Below are 22,451 nucleotides of genomic sequence, written 5' to 3'. Positions count from 1 at the left end.
CAACAAACAGCTCTGAAATGGCAGCAATCAGTGGTTTATATTGTAATGACATCCTATAGAGATTTAACCTCTTAAAACTCATTAATGATTAAAAAACAAACACACACCTATTATTTATTTGCACATTTGTGTGTGGGTGCGAAGGGCCCCTTGACATTGCAAATGAATGTAGATAGCAGATAGATGCATGTACCACTTAAAAACACTATTTAGGGCTGGAGAGATGGCTTAGTGGTTCAGCGCTTGCCTGTGAAGCCTAAGGACCCTGGTTCGAGGCTCGGTTCCCCAGGACCCAAGTTAGTCAGATGCACAAGGGGGCGCACACGTCTGGAGTGCGTTTGCAGTGGCTGCAGGCCCCGGTGCGCCCATTCTCTCTCACTCTTTATCTGCCTTTCTTGCTGTGTCGGTTGCTCTCAAATAAATAAATAAAAAATGAAAAACAGCAACAACCCCCCCCCCACTGTTTATTCATTTACTTGTATGTGTGTGTGCGCGCATGTGTGCATGCATGGGTGTACCAGCGTTTCCTGCACTGTGACAGAATGTCTGCCCAGCTTTATGGGGCACTGGGGAATTAAACCTGGGCCAGCAGGCTTTGTAAGCAAGCACCTTTAACCGCTGAGCCATCTCCTCAGGCTCACATGTCACTTTATTTTTTGCATCTGGCTTATATGGATAGCTTGAGAACTAAGCCCGGCTGGCAAGCTTTGCAAGCAAGCACCTTTGACCTCTGAGCCACCTTCCCAGGTCCTTACCTTACTGACTTAAAAAAAAAAAAACAAAAAAAAAACCCAGGTGTGGTGGCACACGCCTTTAATTCTTGCATTCAGGAGGTAGAGAAAGGTAGGAGGATCACCGTGAGTTTGAGGCCAGCCTAAGACTACATAGTGAATTCTAGGTCAGCCTGGACCACAGCGAGACCTACCTCCAAAAACAACAACAACAATAACAAACCCCATAGTAATCCCATGTTTCTGCAACACTACAAAAACGAGACAAGTCTGAGAATCCCTACTATTACTTAGAGCAAATGTAGATTTTAGTTCATGTTTATCAGAAATTTTGGAATTATGCCACGGTGTCGAAATTACAACACTGAGTTTTAAGACACACCACTAATATTTAAGTCTTACCAGATTCAAGCATAAGAAGTAAAAGATCTGCCTAGAGTCACTCTCCTCAAGAATCTGCTTGAGTGATTCCTTAATAAACCTAGGGATTGACTGAGAGCTGTGCTGAAAAGCGTCACCCATGAAGTTATAGAGAGGGGTTCCTCCAGGAGAGTATCCAATGAGGGTGCCTTTCTGTCCTCTCTTAGAAGGAGATGATAAGATGTTGGCAGCTACAGAGAGGAAAAGAAAGTATTACAGTTTTGCCAGCTGAAGCGACCAAAAGCCCGTTCACTGTCTGGCAGCAGGCGTGGCACAATTTCCAAAGTGAAGCCGCGTGCGGATCGGAGCTCGCCCCGCAGCGTGGGGACGGCGGCGAGGGGCCTCACCCAGGATGAAGAACACGGCGCTCACTACCACGCCTCCAGACAGGACGTGCTCCGTGCTCTCCCGGTGCGCGGCTCTGTTCATGGCCCGAAGCTGGTCTGTTATGGGATGCGTCCAAAAATTCCCAAAAAGGAGAGCGCTGATGAAAATGGGAAAGGATCCGTAGCGAGCACATTTGGAAAGGTCCATCTTGACTGAGCAAATGGAATCCACGTAGAAATCCAGGATCATGACAAAAAAGACGACCGTTGTGAAAGGCATGATGAGAGAAGACCAAGATTCAGCCTTACTCTAGATGTTAAAGAGAGAAAAACCACAGAACCGTCAACACTGCAGGGATATAAAGCCCACTTTACACGATGTTTCTGTTAACCCTTTTATGTATCAATGAATACTTTCTTGATTCCCTATGATTCATAAAATGTTAACATGTAAACGTCGTAAGATGTTTGTACATTTCCCCAGTATTCTCCAAACTATTAACAAGAAACCATTATTGTTTAATTTCATAGCTACTATTAAATAACCCATAATCCTCTGAACTTAGGACTGGTATTTCCTCATGTGATTCCTCTGGGCCAGAGGAATGTGAAGGATGTGTAAAGGTAGTAATAAATGACTTTTATTTCTCTAAGTAATAAAATTAACCTTTCTTTCCCCCTGAGGTAGGGTCTCACTTTAGCTCAGGCTGACCTGGAACTCACTAGGTAGTCTCAGGGTGGCCCTGAACTCACAGCCACAGCGATCCTCCTACCTCTACCTCCCAAGTGCTGGGATCAAGGGCGTGCGCCACCACGCCCAGCTTAAACCAATTTTTTAAACTATAAAAAAGCAAGGATAATTTAACCCACTTTAATCTCAAATTGAAATAAAATGCACTAAACTAAAATTCATAATAGTAATCATTTTACTCATTTCCAAGAAATCCTTGCTTACCTCAGTTGTCACAGAGAGAACCACCACCCAGGGGCATAAGAGAAGCACAGAAACAAGCTGGGATAAAGACTGAAGACGCTTGGCTCCACCGACATCTAGAGCGAGCTTTCTGGAAGCTGTGTGAAAACCAACTTTACAACATAAAGCCAGGACTAGCAACAGCACTCCACCCTATGAGCAAAGTTAGATACGTCTCATCAGAAAACACAAGCAGCCCCACAGTCAATCCTTAACGCTTATCTGAGGAAATGGAACTGGACTTTTTCTTCACATCCTCCGTTACTCAACTGCCTCAATGGCAGGCAAGGCCGAGTGACTGAGCACCTTGTCACTGCGCGGCGCTAGAGCTGACCTGGGTCTCGGTCTGCGCTGAATGTTTTCCCAGCGCGCTACCCGCTGTGTCCCGGAGCTCAGTCAAAGGCCAAGAAACAGCCACATGAACGTTACTTCAAGTGAACTTTTTCTTTCCAGAAAGGGGGACACCGCCCAGGGCTGGCCTTGCACTCAAGACCCTGTTTCAGTCTCTCTGCAGCTAGGACTGAAGGCTCCTCGAGACCCGTCTCCCCCACCTGCCCCGACCGCCACACCTCCAAAGGAAAAGCAGCACTTAGGCTTGCAGCGTAAACCTTTAAACACATTTGCAACAGGGAGGGAACATACCTTGTGGTCTGCCACCCCTAAGAAGGCGATGGCTGTGTAGAGCATGTGGGTGAGCGCACTGTCATGCCGTCCTTCAGCTGAGGGAGTCGGTAAGGGAAAGTTCTGAGCTTCAGCTTCAAAACACAGTGCCCGGGAACGGTGAGCTCACGGAGCTGAAAGCACAGGCTGCTCCGGGGGCTCCAGACGAGAGTCCCCTCAGCAACACCTTACCTTCCTTCTAGCACTACTCTCAAGCAAAACAAGAGCAACCGCTAGCTCTAGGAAACATTTGTAAATGGAAGCAGCCTGTGATTCTCCTTTCTTCTTCTGAGACAGTCTGCTTGTGTAGCTGAGCGGTCCTCGAGCTCCCGCCTCCTATGTGACGGGGTCGCGGCCCGAGCTTGAGTGTCTACCATCGTACTTAGCCACACAAGACGCCTGCACACGCACCAGGGTAAAGGCAGAGGCACACGGCATGCCTCGGAGCGTCCCTGTCCAATGGAGTTCTGGCTGCACTTTTAGACATGTGAAGAACTTGTCTTCCCCCAGTCAATGACCACAAAGGCCGCAGCAAAGCAAGCAGCACACAAGAGAGGTGCGGGACACAGGTACCGTCGTGAGAGGTGTGCGGGACACAGGTACCGTCGTGAGAGAGGTGTGCGGGACACAGGTACCGTCGTGAGAGGTGTGCGGGACACAGGTACCGTCGTGAGAGGTGTGCGGGACACAGGTACCGTCGTGAGAGGTGTGCGGGACACAGGCACCGTCGTGAGAGGTGTGCGGGACACAGGTACCGTCGTGAGAGAGGTGTGCGGGACACAGGTACCGTCGTGAGAGAGGTGTGCGGGACACAGGTACCGTCGTGAGAGGTGTGTGGGACACAGGTACCGTCGTGAGAGGTGTGCGGGACACAGGTACCGTCGTGAGAGAGGTGTGCGGGACACAGGTACCGTCGTGAGAGGTGTGCGGGACACAGGTACCGTCGTGAGAGAGGTGTGCGGGAACACAGGTACCGTCGTGAGAGGTGTGTGGGACACAGGTACCGTCGTGAGAGGTGTGTGGGACACAGGCACCGTTTTGAGAGGTGTGCGGGACACAGGCACCGTCGTGAGAGGTGTGCGGGACACAGGTACCGTCGTGAGAGGTGTGCGGGACACAGGTACCGTCGTGAGAGGTGTGCGGGACACAGGTACCGTCGTGAGAGGTGTGTGGGACACAGGTACCGTCGTGAGAGAGGTGTGCGGGACACAGGCACCGTCGTGAGAGGTGTGCGGGACACAGGTACCGTCGTGAGAGGTGTGTGGGACACAGGTACCGTCGTGAGAGAGGTGTGCGGGACACAGGCACCGTCGTGAGAGGTGTGAGAACACAGGTACCGTTGTGAGAGGTGTGTGGGACACAGGTACCATCGTGAGAGGTGTGTGGGACACAGGTACCGTCGTGAGAGAGGTGTGCGGGACAGGTACCGTCGTGAGAGAGGTGTGAGAACACAGGTACCGTTGTGAGAGGTGTGTGGGACACAGGTACCATCGTGAGAGGTGTGTGGGACACAGGTACCGTCGTGAGAGAGGTGTGCGGGACAGGTACCGTCGTGAGAGAGGTGTGAGAACACAGGTACCGTCGTGAGAGGTGTGTGGGACACAGGTACCGTCGTGAGAGAGGTGTGTGGGAACACAGGTACCGTCGTGAGAGGTGTGCGGGGACACAGGTACCGTCGTGAGAGAGGTGTGAGAACACAGGTACCGTCGTGAGAGAGGTGTGAGAACACAGGTACCGTCGTGAGAGGTGTGCGGGAAACAGGTACCGTCGTGAGAGGTGTGCGGGACACAGGTACCGTCGTGAGAGAGGTGTGCGGGACACAGGTACCGTCGTGAGAGGTGTGCGGGACACAGGTACCGTCGTGAGAGAGGTGTGCGGGAACACAGGTACCGTCGTGAGAGGTGTGTGGGACACAGGCACCGTTTTGAGAGGTGTGCGGGACACAGGCACCGTCGTGAGAGGTGTGCGGGACACAGGTACCGTCGTGAGAGGTGTGCGGGACACAGGCACCGTCGTGAGAGGTGTGCGGGACACAGGTACTGTCGTGAGAGGTGTGCGGGACACAGGCACCGTCGTGAGAGGTGTGTGGGACACAGGTACCGTCGTGAGAGGTGTGTGGGACACAGGCACCGTTTTGAGAGGTGTGCGGGACACAGGCACCGTCGTGAGAGGTGTGCGGGACACAGGTACCGTCGTGAGAGGTGTGCGGGACACAGGCACCGTCGTGAGAGGTGTGCGGGACACAGGCACCGTCGTGAGAGGTGTGCGGGACACAGGTACCGTCGTGAGAGGTGTGCGGGACACAGGTACCGTCGTGAGAGGTGTGTGGGACACAGGTACCGTCGTGAGAGAGGTGTGCGGGACACAGGCACCGTCGTGAGAGGTGTGAGAACACAGGTACCGTTGTGAGAGGTGTGTGGGACACAGGTACCATCGTGAGAGGTGTGTGGGACACAGGTACCGTCGTGAGAGAGGTGTGCGGGACAGGTACCGTCGTGAGAGAGGTGTGAGAACACAGGTACCGTCGTGAGAGGTGTGTGGGACACAGGTACCGTCGTGAGAGAGGTGTGTGGGAACACAGGTACCGTCGTGAGAGGTGTGCGGGGACACAGGTACCGTCGTGAGAGAGGTGTGAGAACACAGGTACCGTCGTGAGAGAGGTGTGAGAACACAGGTACCGTCGTGAGAGGTGTGCGGGAAACAGGTACCGTCGTGAGAGGTGTGCGGGACACAGGTACCGTCGTGAGAGAGGTGTGCGGGACACAGGTACCGTCGTGAGAGGTGTGCGGGACACAGGCACCGTCGTGAGAGAGGTGTGCGGGAACACAGGTACCGTCGTGAGAGGTGTGTGGGACACAGGTACCGTCGTGAGAGGTGTGTGGGACACAGGCACCGTTTTGAGAGGTGTGCGGGACACAGGCACCGTCGTGAGAGGTGTGCGGGACACAGGTACCGTCGTGAGAGGTGTGCGGGACACAGGTACCGTCGTGAGAGGTGTGCGGGACACAGGTACTGTCGTGAGAGGTGTGCGGGACACAGGCACCGTCGTGAGAGGTGTGCGGGACACAGGTACCGTCGTGAGAGGTGTGCGGGACACAGGTACTGTCGTGAGAGGTGTGCGGGACACAGGCACCGTCGTGAGAGGTGTGAGAACACAGGTACCGTTGTGAGAGGTGTGTGGGACACAGGTACCGTCGTGAGAGAGGTGTGCGGGACAGGTACCGTCGTGAGAGAGGTGTGAGAACACAGGTACCGTCGTGAGAGGTGTGAGAACACAGGTACCGTCGTGAGAGGTGTGCGGGACACAGGTACCGTCGTGAGAGGTGTGCGGGACACAGGTACCGTCGTGAAAGAGGTGTGCGGGACACAGGTACCGTCGTGAGAGGTGTGCGGGACACAGGTACCGTCGTGAGAGAGGTGTGCGGGAACACAGGTACCGTCGTGAGAGGTGTGTGGGACACAGGTACCGTCGTGAGAGGTGTGTGGGACACAGGCACCGTTTTGAGAGGTGTGCGGGACACAGGCACCGTCGTGAGAGGTGTGCGGGACACAGGTACCGTCGTGAGAGGTGTGTGGGACACAGGTACCGTCGTGAGAGAGGTGTGTGGGAACACAGGTACCGTCGTGAGAGAGGTGTGCGGGGACACAGGTACCATCGTGAGAGAGGTGTGTGGGACACAGGTACCGTCGTGAGAGGTGTGTGGGACACAGGTACCGTCGTGAGAGGTGTGTGGGACACAGGTACCGTCGTGAGAGAGGTGTGTGGGACACAGGTACCGTCGTGAGAGAGGTGTGTGGGAACACAGGTACAGTTAAAAGCAACCTGGAGCAATCTTTCCAAATCCTGTTTCTCTCCCAGACTAACAAAAGACATCACTATTAGTTTACAAGTAGATGTATTTGACTGGAAAGACACTGTGCTGCCAGAAATAATTTAGAGCAAGACAGTGAAAAAAATCATGGTGAATGAACTTAATGTCTTTGTCTTTTCTTTTTTAAAGCATCAGGATGTTCTAAAATTGTCTTACCATGACCCCAAATCTCTGCAAATTTAGGATACTATACAAAACACTGAGCTGCTATAGAATATTAAACGAGAACCCATTCACTCTCGTAGCAGTGATCAGGACGCCTGCACACTTCTATGAGGGCGTCCCTCAGGACTGGCCACCTCCACCCCGCCGCCTCTCTCTCGCCTGCCGTCCCAGCGCACGCCCTAGGATACGGTGCTCCGCCATCTTCGCCATGAGGTCATCGTTGTCGAACAGCAACAGACAGATCACAGCAATGATGAAAAAAGCAGCTCCCCGCGTCTGAAAAGAGGCAAAAAACAATAAAGGATAGTTCGTAAAAGGCTAACCTTTAACACGACCACCTAACCTTATAGACGCTATGACAACCTCCCGGCTGCGGCGAGGTTTCCCCTCGCTGAGGCGGACCTGGAGCTCTGCTCAGCGCTCTCCTCCCACCTCAGCCTCGGACTGCCGGGTCTCAGCTATGAGCCACTGCTCAGCGCTCTCCTCCCACCTCAGCCTCGGGACTGCCGGGTCTCAGCTATGAGCCACTGCGCTGGGCGGGCGGTCCCTCTCCGAACAGGGACCGTTTCCTCCTTTCTCTGTCTAGGCCAATACACCATGGACGGGGGAATTTTAATGTGGCCAAAAGCAAAAGTGCACCTCTAACAGTCAGAACTGTAGGCTGGTAACTTATTTTCCAGAAGACAATCATACTTTAATTACTTAAGATGCCTAGGGATGCCTACGTGGCAAAACACTGGACACATGCTCATCAGTCTAAATAGAAGTAGTTCAGAGGTATTTTTCAAAAATCACTTACAGGTTTAAGAACGATGGAGAAGGCGTGGCATGGTGATGCACACCTTTAACCCCAGCACTTGGGAGGCAGAGGTAGGAGGATCACAGTGAGTTCAAGGCCACCCTGAGACTACAGACTGAAATCTAGGTCAGCCTACCTCGAAAATACAAGAAAGAATGAGGGAGAGACAGTATGGATACCATGTGAAGAGATGTGGTAAGGTGTATCTTAGGGGGAGCAGTGGCTAACCCCCCCGCCCAGGTACATATAAACTTGCAAACTCAGCTATAGATGATATAGATTCTCTCTAATATCAACCTCCAAGTTTTGATACAATAGTCTTTGTTTTGTTTATTTGAGAGATAGAAAGAGGCAGAAAAAGAGATAATGGTCATACCAGGCCCTTCAGCTACTGTACACAAACTCCAGATACATGTGCCACCTTGTCCATCTGGCTTATGTGGGTCCTGAGGAATCAAACTTGGGTCCTTTGGTTTTAAAGGTAAACTCTTTAACTGCTAAGCCATCTCTCCAGCCCTGTTTTGTTTATTTTTTAAGAGAAAGAGGCAGAGAATGAGAGAGAGAATTGGCACACCAGGGCTTCAGCCATTGCAACTGAACTCCGGATGCCTGTGGTACCTAGTGGGCGTGTGTAACCTTGCACTTGCCTCATCTTTGTGTGTCTGGCTTACGTGGAATCTGGAGAGTCGAACATGCGTCCTTAGGCTTCACAGGCAAGCGCCTTAATTGTTAAGCCATCTCTTCAGCCCTGGGTGTTTTTGAGGCAGGACCTCATTTTAGCTCAGACTGACCTGGAACTTACTCTACAGCCCAGGGTTGCCTCCAGTTCATGGAGCTCCTCCTCACAGAGCACTGGGGTGCTGGGATTCAAGGCATGTGCCACCATGCTCGGCTGATACTTTTTTTGGTTTTTCGAGGTAGGGTCTTGCACTAGCCCAAGCTGGCCTGGAATTCACTATGTATTCTCAGGGTGGCCTCAAACTCACTGTGGTCCTCCTACCTCTGCCTTCCAAGTGCTGGGATTAAAGGCGTGCGCCACCACGCCTGGCCAAAGACTGATTTTTATTTTTGCCTTGAGTAACATTTTTTTTTTTTGTTTGTTTTTCGAGGTAGGGTCTCACTCTGGTCCAGGCTGACCTGGAATTAACTCTGTCATCTCAGGGTGACCTTGAACTCATGGCAATCCTCCTACCTCTGCCTCCCGAGTGCTGGGATTAAAGGCGTGTGCTACCACACCCGGCTCTTGAGTAACATTTAAGATGCGCATGTTCGAGCTCCAGGTGGCAGAAAGCGGACACTGACCTTTGCTGGTCCTCCTCCGGAACCGGTGAACAGGACGCTGAGCAGCGAGAGGACGACGACGTCGCTGTGCTCAAACAGCAGCAGAGTCCTACAAGAGACACCACCCGTGAGCTGGCGCCACCTCTGTCTGCAAGAGCTCAGAGTCAAGGAGGCCTGTGGCTTCGTGCAACATACGGAGAAAAGCGACTGCTGTGGAAACTGTTCGGATTAGCTCCTTAGAAGGCTGACGCTACTGATACCGACTGCGGGGCTCCGCGGCTCTCCTAGTGCAAACTGGCCACGCGTGAAAGGCGGCCTCTCAGCCACATAGCTCGTGGTGGCTTCCACCTTTCAGACCTGGGACTGCAGGTGTATGCCATCATGCTAGACCTTACAAAAATTTTTTTGAGACATGGGGTCTTTAGATAGAAGAGAAACAGAGAAAATGGGCATGCCAGGACCTCCAGCTGTTGCACACAAACTCCAGATGCATGTGCCACTTTGTTCATCTGGCTTTATGTGGGTCCTGGGGAATCGAACCCAGGTTGCCAGGCTCTACAAGGCAAGTGCCTTAACCACTGACCCATCCCTCCAGCCTGGCAGAGACTTTGTAAAAAAAGTATTTTTAGGACTGGAGAGGTGGCTTAGCAATTTAGGTGCTTGCCTGTAAAGCCAAAGGACCCTGGTTTGGTTCCCCAGGACCCACGTAAACCAGATGCACAGGGGGTGTATGCATCTGGAGTTTGTCTGCAGTGGCTGGAGGCCCTGGAGTGCCCATTCTCTTTATCTTCAACTATTTCTCTCTCTCTCAAATGAGTAAAAATTTAAAAACTCCTTTTAGTTGTGAGGAAGTGTGGGAATATATGGGTACATGAGTGCCTCTTGCTATTGCAAACTCCAGATGCATGAGAGACGTGGGGTGTCTTGATCTGATGCCAAGATTAGCATCAAATTCTTAGCTCCAGTGGTTCTCCAACTCCAACTCCTAATTAGCTGAGAGCCTCCCAGCTTAGTGGCACTGATGGTGCTCATCACCGTGACCAGTTCTGAAGTAGATCCTTTACAAAGGGAAAAGGGAATTTATTCCCCCCCCCCCCCGAGATAGGGTCTCACTTTAGCCCATGCTGACCTGAAATTCACTATGTAGTCTCAGGGTAGCTGTGAGCTCATGGAGATCCTCCTAACCCTGCCTCCCGAATGCTAGGATTAAAGGTGTGCACCACTACACCTGTCAAGGTAAGAGAACTAATTATATTTTATAAATACTGCAAGGAAACTGAGTAAGCTGGAACAGGTGATAGACAGTTGTAATTCCAGCATTCCAGAAGCTGAGGCAGGAGAACAGTGTTCCAGGCCTGTGGGAGCTACAAAGTAAAATTCTACCTCGAGAAAATAACTAAATAAAAAATCCTAGGGCCTGAGAGATGGCTCAGTGGTTAAGAGCACTTGCGTGCAAACTCTGATGGCCCAGTTGATTCCCCAGGACTCACACAGAGCCAGATGCATAAAGTGGAGCACGTGTCTGGTGGTCACTTGCAGTGGCCGGAGGCCTTGGTGCTCCCACGCTCACTTGCTCTCTGTCTCTGCCTCTTTCCAAATAAATAAATAGATACATATTTAAGAATTTCACAAAAAGCCGGGTGTGGTGGCGCACACCTTTAATCCCAGCACTCGGGAGGCAGAGGTAGGAGGATCGCCGTGAGTTCGAGGCCACCCTGAGACTCCACAGTGAATTCCAGGACAGCCTGGGCTAGAGTGAGACCCTACCTCGAAAAAAAAAATTCCACAAAAATGCTATCAAATTATAAACTATATGCAAGCTACTGATGTGACAGAATACATATTGAACATAAAATATAGAAATGAACATTCAAATGAAATATGAATATCAAAGCATGCATTTTTACTTACCTTAGTGGTCCACAAAGAGTAAGGCCAAAGAACCACAAGAGGGAAATGATACAGCCAGCAACTGCATGTTTAAATATTTTGATCCACTATAAGTAAAAACAAACAAACAAACAAACAAAACTTTAGCCATCTATGTTTTGCTAAGTATCTCAATCTTTAATAAAACCTATAGGGAAAAATAATGATGATGCAATTACTTTAAAGGCTGCATTAATAGGTATTAAAATTAGACCCCTCAACTAAAACTAGATTTGGAAGACAAAATTATTTTTTAAAAATATTTTACTTACTTATTTGACAAAGAAAGAGAGAGAGAGAGAATGGGCTGGCCCTCCAGCCATTGCAAACACACTCCAGACATGTGTGTCCCCTTGTACATCTTGCTAACGTGGGTCTTGGTGAATTGAACCTGGGTCCTTTGGCTTTGCAGGCAAATGCCTCAACCACTAAGCCATCCCTCCAGCCCCCAAATTATTTTTTTAGTTTAAAACCTTTTTCATAGTTTTTTTTTTTTTTGAGATAGGTTCTCCTATGTTGCCCAGGCTTCAAGCAATCATCCTGTCTGACCGCTGAGTGCTGGGGTACAAGTATGTGGTTTGCTTTATGTTATCTTTTTAAATTTTGAGACAGGATCTCATGTACTCCAGGCTTGCTTCAAACTTTTAGCAGGGAATGATGACCTGGGACTTCTCATTCTCCTGCCTCAATTTTGTGAGTTTGGGATTACAGGCACCAGTTTTCCAGTAGGAATCTTCTGGGCTAAAAACGTCAAAATAGACAAAGAAACTTATGGTTGGGCTGAAAATATTAACTATATTTTAAGAAATATTCTTGGTCTCTTTTAAACAAAAGTACTTAAAACTGTCATGTGAAATATGGCGCTTGATTAATATGTGGCATAAAGCAAAATGAAGAACACTACCACGGTGCACACACGCATGCATCTGTGCACGCCCGCCACGCGGCCTCTGTGCACACGCATGTATCTGTGCACGCCCGCCACGTGGCCTCTGCGCACACACGCTGGGCGCTCCCTGTCCTTCGGCCTTCTCTCCTTACTCAGGGCCTCTCCGCACCCGGAGCCCATAACCACGTGTTGGCTAGAGCGGCTGCCATCAAGACCCAGGGGCTGCGCTGCTCCCCAAGCCCAGCGACGGAGGGAGAGCGCGCGCTTGTCCTGGTCTCTTCCGTTGCTGCTGCATCAGCCAGGCGTCACTCCGGCCCAGGCTGACCTGGAGCTCACACTGTAGTCCCGGGGTGGCCTCAAACTCGCCGCGATCCTCCTGCCTGTGCCTCCTGAGCGCTGGGGTGGCAGCGTGTGCCGGCACGCCCGGCTGTGGGTGTCAGCGAGTGATTAACTCTCACGCCCCGCGCCCTCTCCCGGCCCCACTCTGTAAGCCGCCTAGCGGGCATAGCGACGCACTGGGCTCTACACACGGGACAGACGCTCACAGGCCAGGGCCGGATCCATTCAGAACGTGCTATGTGCACAGCCCCGTTTGTCATCGGGGCTCTGCTTACAGAGGTGTTCCCTTCCTTCTACAGGCGAGCGGAGCCGCGCGGCTGCAGTGCCCCGCCGCCGCTGGGATCCCAGACGCACGCGCATGCGCCGCTCTGCTTTGCAGCGCGCGTGGGTGCTGGGAACTGAGTCAGGCTGGCTGGCTTTGCAAGCAAGTGCTTTAACTATTGAGCCGTCCCGTCCCCCGCTCCCAGGGCCTTACTCTCAACCTAGGGTCCTGGGCAGGGCTCCATGTCTGGTTTGTGGGTCTTTCTGAGTCAGGAGGCTGCATCAAAGGCAGCTGTTACATACATACTTTTCGTTAAGTTCTGGATCCAAACAGTGGGCTCTGTATTCTGGCTTACTGAATGGGAAGCTGCTAGGAATAGGACTGAGTAGAGGCCTCACCTGGTGTTTTGTAATAGTTTTCCCAGAAGAAAATGGTTTTTGAAACAAAACCATAAAAAATGCAGTCCTGTAAATATTGAAACAGTGGCATTATTAGTCAATATAAAATGTAGTTGAAGATGCTCAAACAAATACAATAGATCTGAAACATATGGCATGTTGTAACCCAGAGACTTTTTTTTGAGGTAGGGTCTCACTCTAGCTCAGGCTGACCTGCCCCATGTAGTGTCAGGGAGGCCTGGAACTGACGGCGACCCTCCAGACTCTCCAGCCTCCACTTTCCCAGTGCAGGGACACAGGAAGGCATCACCATGCCTAGCTGAAGCACTTCAAGTTTCTCCACTCAGGCTCCTTTCCCTTGACCTTTTTTTTTAAATAGTTTTTTTTGGAGCCAGGTTCTCACTCTAGCCCAGGCTGACCTGGAATTCACTGTGTATTCACCTCAGGGTGACCACAGACTCAGAGACCTCCCCCTTCTGCTCCCGAGGGCTGGGTTTAAGGCATGTACCACCATGCCCAGCTCCTTGACTTTTTTTTTAAATGCAATTTCAAGTATGTCAAAACAAGAGACGGATGTGCTTATTTGTGTAACACAGTCCAGTCCAAACATACACTGATCTGACACATGACTTTAGGAAAAAAATTAAGTCTTTGTTTCCTGGAGCTAAACCACTATGTTTCTCTTAGAGCAGAAAACTCTGTATACACAAGAGCCACACTGCAGCTCAAATTATCAGGAGGAATAAACGGCATAAATTATCCTATGTAAAGTTTCTTAAAGATGCTGCTAAAACAGGATCTCCATAGAAATAAGACACTAAAACCTTCTCCATACTCACCCAAGTTTTAATATAAAAATGAACTGAACAAGGTGAACAGCTTTTAGGAGGTCATATGATTCAAAAAGTCCTACAGCCTTTAAAACTTTAGTGAAGCACAGCAACACAATGTATGTCGTTAATCTGAAAAACAAAATCAGAAAAAATTTCAATATAATTGGCACCACAAGCCTGTAGTCTGTTTCTTCTTAGTGTACAAGAGAGGTCGTCTCAGAAACCACATGTCAAACAATTTAAAACCCAAAGGACCCACTACCCAACTGCGAAGTACTGTTAACTCTGGTACGTGCACTCCTGCTTCAAGGCATATTAAAGGTAACGTGTGTACTCAGTTTGGTGGTACAAACTGCAGTCCTACCTGGCAAACTAAGGTGAGTCAATTTCAAGTTCAAACCCTGCTTAGGGAATGGTTTAAGGCCAGTAACTTAGTGAGATCCAACGCTGGCCTCTACACACACTCTCTACCTCACTGAAGGAACAAACATAATTCCTAAATAGCCGACTGTTACACAGGTTTCAAGTAAGATTATTGTAAGCTTCCTCTTCAGAGGTGTTGCAGTCAGCTTTGCTTTGCTGACACAAAGGACCTGACCAAAATCAGCTTGTGGGAAAAGGGGTTTATTTTGGCTTACGGGAAAACAATGGCACGAGCCGAGGCTGGACATCACCTCCTGGCCAGCATCAGGTGGTCAACAGCAGCAAGAGAATGTGGGAAGCTGGTTATAACACCCATAAGCCCACCCCCAACAACACACGTCCTCCAGGAGGCTCCAATTCCCAAATTACCACCAGCTGGGGACCTAGCATTCAGAGCACGTGAGTTTACGGGGACACCAGATTCAAACCGCTACACTAGGTAACCAATTTGGTACACCCTTCTGACCCCTTTCCTTTGCATTTCTGTGTTCACTTACATATGCACATGTTCATGTGCACACGCAAACACACTCTCGCTCTCCTTGCTTGTCTCTCTGTTCCCCACTCAGGCAGGGTCTCAATCTAGCCCAGGGTGACCTAGAATTCAACTTGGTAGCTCCAGGCCACCACCCCGGCTGTTTGATTAATTTTTTAAATGAATGGGCGCGCCAGGGCTTCCAACCACTGTAAACAAACTCCAGATGCACGTGTCACCTTAGCAGAGGCTGGCCTTAAACTCACTATGTGTCTGAGAGATGACCTTGAATTCCCGATCCTCTTGCCTTTACCTTCAAAGTGGTACCATTACAGACATGCAACAGCACACCTAGCTTTGACACAAATTTTCAGCTCTTGCCTTTGCAGCTGTACACATTCTAATAATGCAGTGTGACTTTTCACATAATATACATTACAGATCTTCTGCTACCATTATCAAATCAGAAAAATTATTTCAACATTTAGGTTAAAAGTTGGAGATCACACACACACACACATAAGTATATACATATATACATATAAACACTACACACACACATACATATAAATAAATATATATGTATATACACACTACACACACACACACAATTTATTTCTGAGGCAGGGTCTCTCTAGCGCAGGCTGTTCTCCTACCTGTGCCTTCTGAGAGTGCTGGTTGATTAAAGGTATGAGCCACCACACCCTCCTCAGATCCATATATATATTCATTTGAGGCAAGCCCAATAGACTGGCCTTTTTTTTTCCTTTATGTGAGAGAGGAAGAGAGAACAAGAGAGAGGGGACTGGCACATCAGGGCCTCCAGCCACTGCAGCAGAACTGCAGACCCATGCAGCCGTGTGCATGTGCGACATGGCGCGCTTGTGTCACTGTGTGTCTGGCTTACTTGGGACCTGGACAGTCGAACAGGAGTCCTTAGGCTTTGCAGGCAAGTGCCTTAACCATTAAGTCATCTCTCCAGCACTCAAATCCTTTATGTAGTCTCAGGGTGGCCTCGAACTCATGGCGATCCTCCTACTTCTGCCTCCCGAGTGCTGGGATTAAAGGCGTGTGTGACCACGTCTGCCTGGCAAATCTTTTTTTTTTTTTTTTTTTAAGTACTTTTAAAAACCTTTTGACTGCAAGGGCAAGTCCAAGGGCATTCTTGCTTTTTTGTTTTTGGTGTCCAGACACCCTAAACTGCCTCACCAAGGATGTCACAAGACTGAATTTGTGGACTGGAGAGATGGCTTAGTGGTCAGGTCGCTTGCCTGCAGACTGACAGCTACGGTTTGATTCCCTAGTAACCACCTAAGACAGAGGCAGAGGCGGTGCACGCAGGTGAAGTTCCTCTGTAATGGCTGGAAGCCCTAGTGTGCCCCCCACCCCCCATTGCCTGCAAATAAAATCAAGAAATTAAAAAAAAAAACTTAATAACTTCATAAATATAGACAATGTGTTGGATCCTTTGACTTTTAAAGTTCCAACTCATGAAGTTTTCCTGTTGGACTGAGGACTGAAAGCTCAGCAAGCACATGCGCGTGCACAGTAGCTCTCGTTCAGCGTGACTGGGAGGAGCGGCGCACAGAACAGCAGCCTTACGCCACTGAGCCGTTTCAGCAGCTCGCAGTTCTCAGATTAGCAGAAAAATAGAAACGAGTGTGTTGACCAGGCAGGCTAGTGTACTCCTACAAGCCCACTGGGAAGGGTGACACAGGAAGAGGGCAAGTTAGAGCCAGTTCTGGGCAACATAGCAAGATCTTGTCTCAAAAATGTCAGTGTGTTCATCCCAAGCATCTACAGGGCTGCCGGAAGAAACAAGGAACAGGGTGTGAAACAGCTTAGGCTCCCAGGTCTCAGACACGCTCGTGTTCCTGACCTGTCACACAAGGACACCCCTACTTAGTGCAAACGACTGATGTGTGACTAACGGAGTCACTCAAAATGAGACCGTGGGACACAGGGTGCTGCTCAGCAAATGCTTGCTGTCTTTACCTCCTAAAGACTTCATTAAACTCCAATGAAAACCATTTAAAGAAACGATCCAGGTCAGGAGAGATGGCTCAGCAGTTAAGGCATTTGCCAGCAAAGCCTAATGACCCTGGCTCAATTCTCCAAGACCTATGTAAAAGATGCACAAGGTGGCACATGTCTGGAGTTTGCAGTGGCCCTGGTGCACCCATTCTCTTTCTCTCATAAATAAATTATATATTTATTTCTCTCATATATATATGGTTTTCAAGGTAGGGTCTCACTCTGGCCCAGGCTGACCTGGAATTCACTATGCAGTCTCAGGCTGGCCTCGAAATCACAGTGCTTCTCCTACCTCTGCCTCCCTTGTGCTGGGATTAAAGACGTGCACCACCACGCCAAACTTGAAATATTAAAAAATGATCCACACTCACAAATTCGGGTATTAAAACATCCACTAAGAAAGGAGTTGCCAACATCTATGGCAGATTATAACTGGTACTGGAGTCTTACATAAAAAAACGCTTGCAGCCTGAAGCCCACTAAAACTCAGCCAGTCCAGAATGGAATTTGGATTTTGCAACAAGCTGCAACCGAAGAGCAGCAAGGTGCCAACAATCGGGTTGCTATCATACTTGCCCAACAGTGAGCACTTGCGTAAAACAATTTCAAAAGGCTGCAAGAACAGTGTATCCTGCACTTTAATATCTTTATTTTTCTTTATTTGACAGAGAAAGAGGGGAGAGAATGGGTGCGTCAGGGCCTCCAACCACTACAAATGAATTACAAATGTACGCGCCCCCTTGTGCATCTGGCTATCGTGGGTCCTGGGGAGTCGAACCTGGGTCCTTTGGCTTTGCAGGCAAATGCCTTAACCGCTAAGCCATCCCTTGAGCCCTAGCCTGTACTTTAAATGCCCTACTTACCTGTTAGCAGATTTTCTCATCTGCTTTATTACCCTCTCTAAACTCACATGCACAGAACCCTTGGACTATTTGAGAGTAAGGGAAATGTGCCAGATTCCTTTACTCATATTAGGAACACCTGTATTTCCCTGAGAACATGACATTCTGCTGTAAGACCAGGAGTTATCAACAGGAAATTATCAACAGGAAATTAAACAATCATATGATAATCTATTGTCCATAGTCCACTGTCAACTGACCTAGTCATGTCCTTTACAGTATATCCTCCACTCTACTTTCAATCCAGACCAGAACTCCCTATTACATTTAGTTGTCATGGATCAGTAATTAACACGTAACACGTTTTTAATTTAAAAAATGAGTTGCCGGCTGGAGAGACGGCTTAGCAGTTAAGGACTTGCCGGCAAAGCCAAAGGACCCAGGTTCGATGCCCCAGGACCCATGTAAGCCAGATGCACAAGGTGGCACATGTGTCTGGAGTTCATTTGTAGTGGCTAGAGGCCCTGGCATGCCCATTCTCTCTCTCTCTCCCCCCAGATTAAAGGTGTGTGCCACCATGCTCGGCTTTCTCCCTCTTTCTCAAATAAAAAAAAATATTTTTAAAAATTAAATTTAAGAGGGCAGGGATTTATCATGGTTTATTATCTTTAATTATGGAAGTTGTCAATAAAAGAAGTTAAAAAACGAAAAAAAAGGTTAAATTTATGCTACCAAAAATAGCTGATGTGGTGTGTTTTTCTTTCCAGAAAAAAAAAAAAAAGTTAGCTGGGGGCTGGAGAGACCAGTTAAAGCACTTGCCTTCAAGACTAAGGATCTGGGTTCAATTCCCCAGGACCCATGTAAAGCCAGATACACGTACAAGGAGGCACATGTGTCTAAAGTTAGTTGGCAGTGGCTGGAGCCCCTGGTGCCCCATTCCATCTGCCTCTACCTTTCTCTCATAAAAAATAAGTAAGTAAATAAATTAAAAAGAAATTGGGGAGTGGGGATGGAGAAGTAACTCAATAAAGTGTTTGTGTCGCAATATAAGGACCAGAGTATCCAAGTTAAAAAAAAAAAAGGTTTGAAAAAAGTTACTTGGTAAGCCTATTGGTACAGTTCTAAGAAACTTATCAAAACAGTCATTAAATCTCAAAAGTATGGGAGACCCCGCAGAACACTCTTACTAATAAAGGCAATGCGGCAACCCCAGGACTCGGGAGGTGGAGGTAGGAGGATCGCTGTGAGTTCGAGGTCACCCTGAGACTACATAGTGAATTCCACGTCACTCTGGCTAGGGTGAGACCTTACCTTGAAAACCAAAACAAAAAAATAGAGACAATGAGCCCCTGTTCCGACCAGACTGCCTATCCGTTTTATGCGCCTTCACTGTTACCTCAGGACTTCGGACAGGTCAGGAAGGACACACGAGGCAGCGCCACGGTCACACTCAGTTCCTAACCTTTTGGAATTTTTGCGGGGCAACTGGAGGGCAGAAGGACCAAGGGAACTTTTCGCTTTATGGTTTCATGTGTGATATGCAATATTTCTTTTTGACCAGCACACATTTATTTAATAGCAAATTTTTTAAAGTTTTAAGAAGTTTCTTTAAATTTCATTTGAGAGAGAGAGAGAGAGAGAGAGAGAGAGAGAGAGAGAGACAGAAAAGCAGAGAGAATGAGTGCGCCAGGGCCTCCAGCCACTGCAGACAAATTCCAGACGCTTGCTCCCCCTTGTGCATGTGGCTAACGTGGGTCCTGGGGAACCGAACCTGGGTCCCTTGACTGTGTAGGCAAGTGCCTTAACACTAAGCCATGTCTTCAGACCTTAAAAATATTTATTGTTTTACTTATTTGCGAGACAGAGAGAGAGAGAGAGAGAGAGAGAGAGAGAAAGTGGGGGAGAAAGAGAGTGGCCTCCAGCCACTGCAAACGATCTCCAGCTGTGTGCGCCCGCTTGTGCATCTGGCTGACGTGGGTCCCGGGGAATCGAACCTGGGTCCTTTCGCTTTGCAGGAAAGCGCCTTAACCGCTGAGCCATCCCTCCCATAATAGCAATTTAAAAAAAAAAAATGAGAGAAAGGAATCTGGACGACCCGGGGCTGGCCTTCTGCTGTGCCAGGTGACCATCCGCTAGCTCTCTGGCATGGTGCCTGGCTCCCCCCCCCCCCGCGAAGGGAAGTGACAGCGACGCGGACGGACGGACGGACAGACAGACAGCCCAGGGGGACTTTGCACAGCGCAGTTTCCGCGGTGACGGCCGAACCCGGGCAGCTCCGGGCCCCGCATGTGTGCGCGCTCCGGAGCGCACGGCGAGCCTTACCGAGCGCTGGGCACGTCCACCGGCCCCAGGCCGCCGCCCACGCCGCCGGGCCCGGCCAGCGCGTCCCCGCCGAACGTCTCCCCCATGCCCGGGGCTCACGAGCCGCCGCCGCCGCCGCCGCCGCGGGGCCTCCTCCTCATGTCTCGCGGCTGCCGCGAGCTTCCCGCAGGCGCGGCGTCACGGATCCATGCCGGCCGCCCCGTGGCTTCTCCGTAGGCCCCGGACCGCCGCTGCCGCCGCCGCCGCCGCCACCGCCACCGCCGCGCCCGGACTCCCAGTTCACAAGCACACGCAGCGCGTCGGGACCAGGCCGTGAGCACTTCCGGCAGCGCGCGCCCGCGCGCGGCATGCCGGGAGGGACGTGGTTCGCCCCGGACACGTCATCCGGCCCAGACGAAGGGTGTAGGGGGGTGGGGGTGGGGGGGGGGGCGTGCGTAGTCTGTCGTGCGCATGCGTGCGGAGGAAAGCGCGCCCGACTTTCTTTGCGCTCGCTCTCAGGCTCCGCCCACCGCGGCGAGGAGCCAATCACCAACGCTCCTCTCAGCTTGTTCCTGCTGCTGAGGCTGATGCGCTTTGCCCGTCTCCGCAGTGCCACCTGCCGTCCAGCGCCGGTACAGCAGGTACTTACCGCCCCTCTTACTCCTTTGCCTTAGGGGACATTTTTACTTTTTAAATATTTATAATTTTTTTTTATTTTATTTGAGAGCGACAGACAGAGAGAGAAAGACAGATAGAGGGAGAGAGAGAGAATGGGCGCGCCAGGGCTTCCAGCCTCTGCAAACGAACTCCAGACGCGTGCGCCCCCTTGTGCATCTGGCTAACGTGGGACCTGGGGAACCGAGCCTCGAACTGGGGTCCTTAGGCTTCACAGGCAAGCACTTAACCGCTAAGCCATCTCTCCAGCCCTAAATATTTATTATTAATATTAATTAGTTAATTCAGTGAGAGAGAGAGACAATACGCTCCTCAGGGCCACTGCAAATGAACTCTAGACACATGCGCAACTTTGGGTACCTGGCTTTTATGGGGATTCTGGGGAATTGAACCCAGGGCCAGGCCAGCAGGCTTTGCATGCAAGAGCCTTTACTGAGCTGTCTCTGCAGCCCACTTAAAAAATTTTTTTTTTCGAGGTTGGGTCTCACTCTAGCTCAGGCTCACCTGAAATTCACTCTGTAGTCTCAGGGTGGCCTTGAACTCTCAGTGATCCTCCTACCTCTGCCTCCAGGCCAACACAGCTTAAGAAGAAATGGGGCTGGTGCGTGGTCTTGTCTTGCTATTTGGATATGGGCAGAGGTAGCTGGAGACGGGCAGTGTGAGAACAGGTCATGAAAGGAAGGAAGCGGGCTTGGGTATGCTGCTTTAAACCGTTCCATCTGTGTTTGCAAAATACAGGATTTCTTTCAATCCTGTTTTTGTTGTTGTTGTTTTTTTTTGAGATGGGGGTCTCACTGTAGCCCAGGCTGACCTGGAATTCACTATGCAATCTCAGGCTAGTCTGGAATTCACAGTGATCCTCTTACCTCAGCCTCCCAAGTGCTGGGATTAAAAGCATGCACCACCATATCCAGTGATTTTTTTTTTTTCTTTCAAATTCTGTGAAAACTATGCTACTTAACCCAAGCACATCTGTATAAGGACTGTTATTTTGCGAGAATCATACAGAGATGGGATGATGACTCAGCAGTTAAAGACACTTGCTTGCAAAGCCTGCTGGTCCAGTCTCATTCCTCAACACTCATGTAAAGCCAGATGGCTTATGTATCTGCAGTTTGCAGCAGCAAGGGGTCCCGGCACACCCATACGTGCTCTCTCTTTTTAGTTAATAAATAAATAAAAATACTGTCTTAAAACTACCTAGAAAAGTCAATGGGGAATGGGGAAATCTGGACTGACAGGCTCTGCAAGCAAGCACCTTAAAATTTTTTTAAATTTATTTTTATTTACTTATTTGAGAGCAACAGACAGAGAGAGAAAGAGGCAGAGAGAGAGAGAGAATGGGCGCGTCAGGGCCTCCAGCTACTGCACACGAACTCCAGATGCGTGCGCCCCCTTGTGCATCTGGTTAACGTGGGTCCTGGGGAATCCAGACTTGAACCGGGGTCCTTAGGCTTCACAGGCAAGCGCTTAACCGCTAATCCATCTCTCCAGCCCAAGCAAGCACCTTTTGAGTCATCTCCCTAGCCCCTTATAGATATTTTAATTTTTTGTGTATTATTATTAAGTAGAAACGTTATATGGGCATATTATGTGTTGGTACCATCGTTTCTCTTTTCCCTGTCCCCAATCCACTGAGGGCCCCCCTGAGAGACGCTGCTGGGGTTCCCCATGGAGTTGTGGGTCATGAGTTGTGAAAGCAGCGGTCAGTCATGGGGGGACAATGTCTCTTGCATATTCCCTCCCGTCCTATGGCTCTTACATTCTTTCTGCCCCCCCTTCCACAAAATTCCCTTCGCCTTGGTGGGTGAGTTTTAAGTCGAC

General features: G+C 49.8%; 1 protein-coding gene across 1 annotated transcript in view; it reads right to left on the bottom strand.

Annotated features, from left to right (window-relative positions):
• Slc30a5 (solute carrier family 30 member 5) overlaps positions 1–20,085 on the bottom strand; it is a 33,915-nt gene extending 13,830 nt beyond the window's left edge. Inside the window, exons 1-10 of the mRNA XM_045138952.1 lie at positions 19,974–20,085; positions 13,884–14,006; positions 13,045–13,111; positions 11,139–11,224; positions 9,249–9,336; positions 7,336–7,423; positions 3,093–3,169; positions 2,433–2,603; positions 1,499–1,787; positions 1,134–1,342 (exon numbers count right to left, since the gene is read on the bottom strand). Of these exons, the coding sequence (XP_044994887.1) occupies positions 1,134–1,342; positions 1,499–1,787; positions 2,433–2,603; positions 3,093–3,169; positions 7,336–7,423; positions 9,249–9,336; positions 11,139–11,224; positions 13,045–13,111; positions 13,884–14,006; positions 19,974–20,059 (1,284 nt within the window). The 5' untranslated portion in view covers positions 20,060–20,085. The remainder of the gene's footprint in view (positions 1–1,133; positions 1,343–1,498; positions 1,788–2,432; positions 2,604–3,092; positions 3,170–7,335; positions 7,424–9,248; positions 9,337–11,138; positions 11,225–13,044; positions 13,112–13,883; positions 14,007–19,973) is intronic.
• Between the last annotated feature and the right edge of the window lie 2,366 nt (positions 20,086–22,451).

Source organism: Jaculus jaculus, chromosome 20 (genome assembly GCF_020740685.1).
Source record: "Jaculus jaculus isolate mJacJac1 chromosome 20, mJacJac1.mat.Y.cur, whole genome shotgun sequence".
Taxonomy (NCBI): Eukaryota; Metazoa; Chordata; class Mammalia; order Rodentia; family Dipodidae; genus Jaculus; species Jaculus jaculus.
The sequence above is the reverse complement of the archived record's forward strand: the minus strand, read 5'-3'. Positions and strand labels throughout refer to the sequence as shown.